This window comes from Aquila chrysaetos, chromosome 4 (genome assembly GCF_900496995.4).
Source record: "Aquila chrysaetos chrysaetos chromosome 4, bAquChr1.4, whole genome shotgun sequence".
Lineage (NCBI taxonomy): Eukaryota > Metazoa > Chordata > Aves > Accipitriformes > Accipitridae > Aquila > Aquila chrysaetos.
The window spans coordinates 26,366,285-26,376,279 of record NC_044007.1 but is presented as its reverse complement, the minus strand read 5'-3'; the positions used below and the strand labels follow the sequence as shown (position 1 = coordinate 26,376,279).

Below are 9,995 nucleotides of genomic sequence, written 5' to 3'. Positions count from 1 at the left end.
TCTGTGTGTTACTTGTCTGCAAGGGCTGGAGTCTCTTTTTGCAAATTCCTGGTGGTAATCCCAAGCAGTTGTCAAAGCTTGTTCCATATTTGTCATTTTAAGAAATTCCTGTGAGTTTATTCCATTACGGAATCATTCGGTCACCATTTGGCACCTTTCTTGCACCAGATGACAAGTCAAAGAACTTCATGATCTCTGAAAAAGGCAGACCTTTAACTGGACTTGATGTCAACCTCTTGTCAGAATGCAAGATACATCTACTGCAGTTGCCATAGCAGTTGCCATACAAACTTGTATGACACCCAAAGCTTGTTTTATGGTTCCTTGTCTGACAACAAGTGAATAGAGTTATAATGCAGATTGCTATTCTGCAACTGAATAATGATATAGGGTCACCATTTCAATCACAAAAAAACCTGAGCCAGGACGGATAAAAGCTGAATCAACAAAAGCAGTCATATGAAACCAGTTTAAAAAAACCCTTGCTGCAATATACAAAAATAAATAAAACACCACCCCTTCTGCTTTTTAAAATCAGGGTTGGTCTCAGTCAAGAACATGCAGCACGCTTGTCTCTTTGGCAGTATGCCCTATACCAGAAGTAACAGAACTTCTCCAAAATCCCCTCCTCCCAGCTAAGAGCTGGCAAGGAACACAATATTGATTGCTGAATCTGAGGGCTGGTTGACAACCCTCCCTGCCCAGTGTGATTCAGAGCCCTGCAGTAGCCGTTCTAAGATTAGCAGACTGTTCCCTAAGAGCACGTGTCTTTGTGATCTGTTCTCCTGACAGGGTGAGCACTCCTCTCTGGGCCCACCGGTGCAAAGCAACTCAAATCAGTATCATTCAATGAAGTGCCCTACAACAAATCTGGGCTCAGACAGAGCACACCCTGAATTGATAACCCTCAACATCTCACACCTCTAAAGGCACCAGGACAGTTAGCTGGCACTGCACTCACTGCTTGCTGCCTCAGGCATAGCTCTATGCATTTTTGCTGATTCTGTAGCATTAATAAATGTCAAATACTGGCAATCTTTGCTTAGCATTTGTTGAAAAAAATACACTGCCATTGTGCTTAACACCTATAGTTTCTGCTGCTCTTCATGCTGCACTGAAGAATCCACCATTTGAGACCCACTGTTAGGCAGATTTGCCTTATTCTTTGGTGTGGGTCCACTTGGTGGATGAACACTTGCATCCTTCAAAAATTGAAAAAGGCAACAATGTACATAAATCGATACCTTGTGTTTCAAGCATTGCAGAAGAACACAGCCAGGGCTTCAACAGCCATTGCCCGCCACTTTCTGTAGAGCAAGTCTTGGATCTAGGAGACTAGGACTGATTGGTGGACCCATGCAACATAAACTACATAGTGCTTTACAGCTGGCATCACTGGCAGTGAATCCAGAAGCCACATCTGAGACTATCTGCTAGGACCTGATACTTGCCTTTCAGCACCAGCCACCTTCCCTATGCTCTAGGGTTTCACAATTGTTAAAAGAAGGGGCAATGTGACCTTGCAGAGACTCGAAATCCTAAATACGCCTTATCAGTCAACAGTCAGGTTAGGGTAAATTCCTTTAGGAGTTAGGGACTTTTCCTAGTAGACATTTCTCACCTATGGGTGAAGAAATGCACATGTCCATGTGCTGCACTCTATATGAAAACACTGAATATTATACTATGATTATGTGAGCAGGGTGGGCTAGTCTCATTTTGCAGGCTGTTGTAGACTACTGTGGGAGAATCACAGATGGCATAATAAATTAGTCTGTATTCATGCTTCCTGTATTTTCCACAGCCTATTCTTCCAGTGAAAAACATAATTTTCCAGGATACATCAAATTTCAGAACGAGATTTTCAATCTGCATCATGTATAATGCCGTGTGCAACCTGGATATTTGGGTAGTATTGTCTTACCCAAACAACCAAGAAGCACATGCATACTTCCATCATGCCCAGAAGTCGTGAAGGGTTAATGAGGGGTGCACAACTGGCTGGCCAGGTGGATGCTGGAGGAGCCTTCCACTGAGAATCACCATGCCACTGCCAGAGATCTGGGGCAGCTTGGCATAGCAGGGCACAGACAGGGAATCATACTGAAGCAGTAACTGGTGTTGCATGTGTTTGTATAGGCCCCTTTGGGCTTCTTAACCTTGAAGCAACATTACTTAGTGTGATAGCCCATCTGCCAGAAATCCCTCCCAGAACAATGATCTGAGTCTGGATCACCTTCACACATACAGCAGTACATGTCTGGGGGCTCATCCCCTCTGGGCTCCCGAGAGCTCCATGGTGGTCCAGCACCAGCTTTTATATTTTTTTATTTAAAAACTGCCAAAATAAAACTGCCCTGGAGGCCAAACAATAAAAGGGCTTCTCTGCCAGACCTGTGTTCTGCCAGCATGCAGCTACAGCTGTATTGTGCAGAGTGGTGCATGACGTGACAGAAAGTAGGATTGTCTGAGGGCAGGACTCAACAGGTGAGGTGGGGAGGCCTGCTGACATACCCCTGAGGGACTGCCTTGGGCAGAGAAGATGAAACATGGCATGGTGTGGATCCTGGAACTTCCTTCTCTTATATGCCCAGGTTTCCTCAATGGCACTGCCAGTTGGTTTGCTCCAAACCAGAGCGGGCTCATGTGTGTTCAGTGGAGATGACTAGGGTCCCACAAACAATCCAGCGATATAGAACCAAACTGGCATCTACTTGTTCATACAGATGCAAGAAACCACATGAGATCAGCATCAGCAGAGAATGCCAGCATGCTTCCTACAGACAGGGACAAGAGCACAACTTACAGAAACTTATGGGCAGCACAGATCTAAGTATGATCAGTCTCAGATTACAATAATGATTATTATACAGATTGGCTAGAATCTCTTTCTTGAGTTACAAAGCTGCAGGCGAACCTTGCCCTTGCTAATTAAAATAAGTTGTGGGAGCTGTAAGATATCAGACAGCCTTTGTCTAACAGCGAATTGGCACCACAGCAGCACAGCATCTGGATAAGCGTGACCACCACACTCACCATACACAGGGTGAAGAACAGGCTCTTTTAACAGCCAGCCTAAACTGTCAAAGAATTAAACTCTAGGTGTTAGCATAATTGTAATTGTTACCAAGAACACAATTTGCTTGCCAAAAAGATGTTTGCAATTGATGACTTTCTCAATCATTCTCTCACTTCGGTCTTCATTATTTTCTGGTGTCATTCAGCATTTAGAGTCAAAGGAAAATAAAAAACCCTCTGAAATAAATGTGGATGGTGAAGAGAGGTCAGTGCACATGGCTTTCAGTTCCCAAATTGCATCAAAATGCAAGGAAAATGTTTGATGATGGGTTAGTATGGACTGTGAACTCAGTGACAGCCTAAGGAAAGAGAGAGCACTAACTGTTATAACACGGAGAAGAAACCAATTTTAACTGTTTTCTGAAAGTTGGTTGGGCTTTTAGCGGCTGCTTTCACATGTACCAAATATCAAGAGATTGTACATCATGTGGCACAATGCCGGATTACCACAATGGAGCCCTATTCTTGCTCAAGGTCTTTCAAATTCTGTAAGTTTGCAGTATTTCTGGAAATTATCCAATCTTCTGTTCTTCTGGGCCTTTCAAAGTACTTCACTTAAAAGCTGTAAACTAATTTCAAACTTTTGCACCTTCAAAGAAGAAGGAAAATAGTCATAAAAAAATATATATGCTCAGTACTCCAGTGTTTGGCAAAAAGAGTCCTTAAAAGGAGTTAGCTAAATGTAGATAAGCCTGTACTCTGTATGTCTGAGAAATAAGGTTTTTTATTTTCTCAAGTAAAAGCAATAGGAGAATTTCGGAATATTTTGTCACAGTATCAAGCTGTGGTCTCAGAATTTTGGACCTCAGTGGCTATTGCTCTGAGTTTCATTAAATTTTAAATTCAAGGGAACAAATACCTACCTTGTTATAAAGCCACAGTTATACAGATACATAACTTTTCATTGTCGAAACAAAAATCCAACCAGAGTCTTGTTAACAGCATATACATGCATACAGCATTGCCTAATCTTACAAAATTTGGCTGAAGAGTTGCCAGCTTTACAAGCAATAAATCATCACGATCAAATGAAAACTATAAAACAAAGACATACATAGGAATGTGCATAAAAACTATCTTACTAATTATGTTATCAAAGGAACAGAAGACTGGAAAGCAAAGTTAGTTTTAAAAACCTGTATTATAAATATAGTAAGTATGATTAACTTAGTAATAATTGTAACTTTGTATAAACATCAGGAATCACATTTACCCAGAAACCTTGTCAGGAGGACACAAAACAGAACTTGGCAAAAAGAACAAAAGGTAACTGCACATCAGTTGATCAGTTGTTTACTATACCTATGAGGGGGAGGATGCAAGTGATAGGGAAAGGCACTTAAGTTTTATTAGCTGGTGGAAGTTGGACTGGTTACATTCTGGAAAATGAAAGAAACATTCTCTTTAATCCTTTCAAGGAAAGGATCAGTGAGAGTCTGATGTTGCCCAGAGAAATGTTTCCATTGCATCAACTGTGACATGGAGAGTGGTTTCTTTGAATGAGGCTTCCCATGGTTTTGTCCAAGCTGGCAACTTCTAGATACAGAAGGCTTTTCCGAGGAAGGATCTGAAAAAAAATGATGCAGTAGACTAATCAAAGAAAACTAAGACAGAAAATTTCAGTCTGAATCAATAAGCCAGTTGGTGGTAACAAATGAGAGAAAATAGAACAGCATATATAATCTTTCTATGTCAATGAAACCCAAACATATGTATCCACAGTAAGAGGGGAAAGGCTGTTTCTTGCTCATTGATCGAGTTTATCAAAATCACCATATGCTAGCATGAAGACAAATCCTTTTACACATGGATGGGAAAGGAAATATCTTATCTGGCAATTTCCTTCCTTCTATCTTCCTAATTCTGTGACATTTGGGCTGCTCCTATTCTTTAACTAAAATCTGAATCTAGAAGTATGTTGCAGCAAAATTCATGCTAGCTTCTATTTCATCCCAGGGAAGTCATTCCAGCCAGCCAAGATTAGTTTGAATAGCTATTTCATTGACTCAGCACACTAGAGCTGTGCACTCTGTATGCCCAGGTTATGTCAAGTTGTTCAATATATGCAATATTGTATACTGTCTATCACAGTAAGGAAAAGACTATTGCTGTGAAGCACAAAGAGAGGAATTCACTTTCAACAAAGGATCCTAAAGACCCAAACAGTATCACCTCATTGCAGGGTGTCACACATTGCTGGCTTCATGATTCATCTCATGCATGCGATAAATGAAGAAATCATTTTGGAGGGAAAAAAATTGCATCACTGCTGTTACTGGTTTAAAACCTGTTGTCACATATTTTCATAGCAGTGTTACGTGCTCCTTAGGAAAGACCAGTGATATGAGCAGCATGATGACTCAGAGTATTCTTGAGTTTTTTAAAGTTTTGGAGAGCCCATAAAGACTCATATATGCAAGACTTTCCTTTTGACTGACATATGATGCACATTTGCACTAGACTTGAAACATATCCTTTTACTGGTGTCCTGGTTTTGGCTGGGATAGAGTTAATTGTCTTCCTAGTGGCTGGTACGGTGCTATGTTTTGAGTTCAGTATGAGAAGAATGTTGATAACACTGATGTTTTCAGTTGTTGCTAAGTAGTGTTTGGTCTGGAGTCAAGGATTTTTCAGCTTCTCATGCCCAGCCAGCGAGAAGGCTGGAGGGGCACAAGAAGTTGGCACAGGACACAGCCAGGGCAGCTGACCCAAACTGGCCAGAGGGGTATTCCATACCATGTGACGTCATGCCCAGTATATAAACTGGGGGGAGTGGGGGCAGGGTGAATCACCGCTCGGGGACTAACTGGGTGTCGATCAGCAGGTGGTGAGCAATTGCACTGCGGATCATTCGTACATTCCAATCCTTTTATTATTACTGTTGTCATTTTATTAGTGTTATCATTATCATTATTAGTTTCTTCTTTTCTGTTCTATTAAACCGTTCTTATCTCAACCCATGAGTTTTACTTCTTTTCCCGATTTTCTCCCCCATCCCACTGTGGGGGTGGGGGGAGTAAGTGAGCAGCTGCGTGGTGCTTAGTTGCTGGCTGGGGTTAAACCACGACAACTGGCCAGAAGAAAATTTAGAATAGATGTACTTCTCAAGTCCTTACAGATTATGTGTTCCTAACGCCATAAATTACACCATGATCAGGTAAAACAACAGGCTTACAGCTTTGTAGCTGATCTGAAAGCCAGTAGAATAGCAAGCAACCCATCTGCACAATCCATGCACGGTTAATTTCTTCCTTTCAAGACTCCTGTGGTTTCCTAAAGATGGCCCTAGTGTGAATGGACAACAGGAGCTTGGCCAAAAATATCCAGTCTCGTTGGTATATCTAATGGAGATCATTAGGAAAAGTTCATAAATTGTGAAGCCTGTATTATATTGTTTGGTTGCTCTTTAGTTTATCTTTTGAATCATACTTGCTAGAAATGGAGGAGATGAATCAGTGAAAGTTCTTAGCCTTTTCTGCACACCAGTATCTATCCCCAGTAACCTGGAATCTGGTTCCCTGATGAAGTAATTTGACAGCTTTCTGTTCTTAGGAAAGACCAAGAGACCAACTAGTGGTAGCTGCGTTCTAGGTGATCAAACTGAAGACCATAACTCACAACAATTTGACCAGGGAGCTGGTTAGCCAGTTTGACCTCAGCTCTTTAGGATATCAAACCTTCCCCTCACTCTGCCATTTCCACCACTTAAGTCTAAGAATGATCTTCAGGTTTTTCCTTGATTTACTGTCAAAAGGTTCTGTTCACTGGGACCAAGGTATAAATACCCTTGAGGAAGTCCTGGTTACAGGATCCAAGAGACCAATGCTGTAGCTGAATTGATGGAACCAATATGCATTCAAAGCATAAGATAAGCAGTCAAGAGTGTTAAGACAACTGCAAAAATACTAAATAAAATTATATGCACCAGTGTTCATCACAGTAACAATATAAAATTTCTCTGGATTTCTGCAGTCCAGGAGCTCTGCCTGCCTCACTGCACACCAGTGAGAAAATCTAACTGACATTTAACGCTAAAGGTGCCTTTTCCACACAGATCCTGTAATAGTACCTAAGTGGAGGCTGCTATATTTTAGAACATCACTTACTCATGCAAAAACAGAAGGTCTAATTTTTCAATCATTTAAGAAAGATACAAAGACAATGAAATCAGTATGTGGAGCAAAAATAAAGGAGAAAGTCAAATTCTTATGGCTACAGAAGCACTGTGGTTTCACTAGCCGAGTCTTCCCCATTTTGGGTTGAATCAGATGAGAAAGGAACACAACTCTAGCCTATTACCTGGAAACATGCAAACCATCAAGCAAAATAGTCTCACTGGGTCTGTATTACTTAATTTCTTGCCCATGTTTGTTGAGAACATGCACTCTTGAACCCATTTCTTTGGTTCTTTTTATGGTGGTATCTGTGTGCATTTAGAAGATATCAGTAGTGGTACCTCACTATCACCCCTGTAAACAGTGTACATGGATATTTCATGCTCAAAGGAAAGAAACATACCAGGACAATAGACACTCTTTCCTTTAAGAAACTAGATGAGCTAGTTTTAGTTAATAACTGTGAAATGAAGGCTTATATTCAGAGATCTGGCACAGATCTTCATCTGGTATAGCTGTCCTCAGATAAACAGCTTTTGAACTACTCTTACCAGCTATTGATTATTGTCCTGAATATTTAGAACCAAAACACCATATAGTGCCAATTGGTTGCAATGAATTACTAATTGAGCTGGCCATAGCTAATTCAAGGAATTAAGAGGCATGACACTTGAATTGGTTGTTACTGCAAGGAACTAATCTTGTCTCCTCTTCATCTTGTGAAGGGCTCCTATGGATTAGAAAAATCAACCAATATCTGGAAGATCCCATAATGAACCTCATTATTTCAATCCTATTTTAATGAGCAGCAGAGTTTTCTCCAGTGACAGACTATATATTCAGAATGGATGTACTTCCTCAACAATGGCCAGAGATAACGAAAAAGAAACTCACTTTGATGGTCTTTCTTTCCCATACAGTCGCACTCAAGCAAGTCATGGGTAACACAGGTGGAATCTTCATGAAGAGTAAAGAGATTTCTAAGCTCCTCAATGGAAAAATGGATGTGTTCAGATGTCTTGGAAAGGTCTACAACTGCCCCAGAAAGGTCTTGTTTGCTGATCTGTCTTTGATAGATCTTTTCTTCTATTGAGCCTGTATTTAAAAAAAAAAAAAAGAAAGAATAAAAGATACACTGGAATAATTTTTGACCAGTACTTGTAAAGAAAAAAAGTCAAATCCATTTCTTGAGAACAGTATACATAGCTGTATTGGGTTTGTGTGGCAAGGTTTTGGTAGCGGGGAGGGCTACACGGGTGGCTTCTGTGAGAAGCTGCTAGAAGCTTCCCCCATGTCCAACAGAGCCAATACCAGCCGGCTCCAAGACGGACCCACTGCTGGCCATCAGCAATGGTGGTAGTGCCTCTGGGATAACAGATTGAAGAAGGAAAAAAAGTTGCTGGGGCACAAAAACTGCAACCGGAGAGAGGAGTGAGAACATGTGAAAGAAACAACCCTGCAGACCCCCAGGTCAGTGAAGAAGGAGGGGGAGGAGGTGCTCCAGGCGCTGGAGCAGAGATTCCCCTGCAGCCCGTGGTGAAGACCATGGTGAGGCAGGCTGTCCCCCTGCAGCCCAGGGAGGTCCACGGTGGAGCAGATATCCACCTGCAGCCCGTGGAGGACCCCACGCCAGAGCAGGTGGGTTCCTGAAGGAGGCTGTGACCCCGTTGGAAGCCCACGCTGGAGGAGGATCCTGGCAGGACCTGCGGACCCGTGGAGAGAGGAGCCCACGCTGGAGCAGGTTTTCTGGCAGGACTTGTGACCCCGCGGGGGACCCACGCTGGAGGAGTCTGTGCCTGAAGGACTGCAGCCCGTGGAAAGGACCCACGCTGGAGCAGTTTGTGAAGAACTGCAGCCCGCGGGAAGGACCCACATTGGAGAAGTTCATGGAGGACTGTCTCCCATGGGAGGGACCCCACGCTGGAGCAGGGGACAAGTGGAGTTCTCCCACTGAGGAGGAAGGAGCAGCAGAGACGAGGTGTAGCGAGCTGACCCCAATCCCCATCCCCTGTTCCCCTGTGCTGCTGGGGGGAGGAGGTAGAGAATTTGGGAGTGAAACTGTGCCCAGGAAGAAGGGAGGGGTGGAGAAAGGTGTTTTAAGATTTGGTTTTATTTCTCATTACCCTACTTTGGTTGATTGGCAATAAACTAAGTTAATTTTCCCCAAGTCGAGTCTGTTTTGCCTGTGATAGTAATTGGTTGAGTGATCTCTTCCTGTCCTTATCTCGAACCACAAACCTCTTGTTATATCTTCTCTCCCCTGCCCAGCTGAGGCGGGGAGTGATAGAATGGCTTTGGTGGGCACCTTGGCGTCCAGCCAGGGTCAACCCACCACAATAGCAAATGCTAAACCACTATTTTCAGTTATTCAAGCAAAAGCAAAGCAAAGCAAAGCAAAGGCACATGAATCAATGTGATGTCTCTATTTTAACTGAATTCAGAACAAATCATATATATTTTTAAAGAACGAATGATTTCCAAAAACACTCCCTCCCTTTCTTTTACGGACAAAATTTCAATAGCTGTCTCACTCCGGGGTATGTTTGAGCACCATCTCTGACCTGTGGTTAGCAGTCTGTAGATATATACAGTATGTTTCTGACCATCTCTCCATACTCTAGCCATTGCCTGAAGAAAGCAAAAAGATGAAGAGCATTAACAGCCTACTCTACAATGGTATTTCAGCCAAAACTTGTAGCCTCCGCTGACCACATTACCAGTTCTGCTAGCTCATTCAGAAAGATGTTGTCCAAAGAAAGCATTCCTCAATAACTGTCTTTGACTGTTTTTATGTGTCTTCTG

At 42.4% G+C, this 9,995-nt stretch overlaps 1 protein-coding gene across 4 annotated transcripts in view; it reads right to left on the bottom strand.

Annotated features, from left to right (window-relative positions):
* Positions 1-3,784: 3,784 nt before the first annotated feature.
* Positions 3,785-9,995, bottom strand: part of RAD54B (RAD54 homolog B) — a 71,489-nt gene continuing 65,278 nt past the window's right edge. For 3 of the 4 annotated variants that reach the window (XM_030012279.2, XM_030012281.2, XM_030012282.1), the window contains 3 exons: positions 9,755-9,821; positions 8,088-8,288; positions 3,785-4,645 (listed from right to left, as the gene is read on the bottom strand). In XM_030012279.2, coding sequence (XP_029868139.1) covers positions 4,428-4,645; positions 8,088-8,288; positions 9,755-9,821 — 486 coding nt within the window. In that variant the 3' untranslated portion in view covers positions 3,785-4,427. Of the gene's footprint in view, positions 4,646-6,253; positions 6,364-8,087; positions 8,289-9,754; positions 9,822-9,995 lie in introns of all 4 variants that reach the window. The other variant, XM_030012280.2, reaches the window with a different exon arrangement.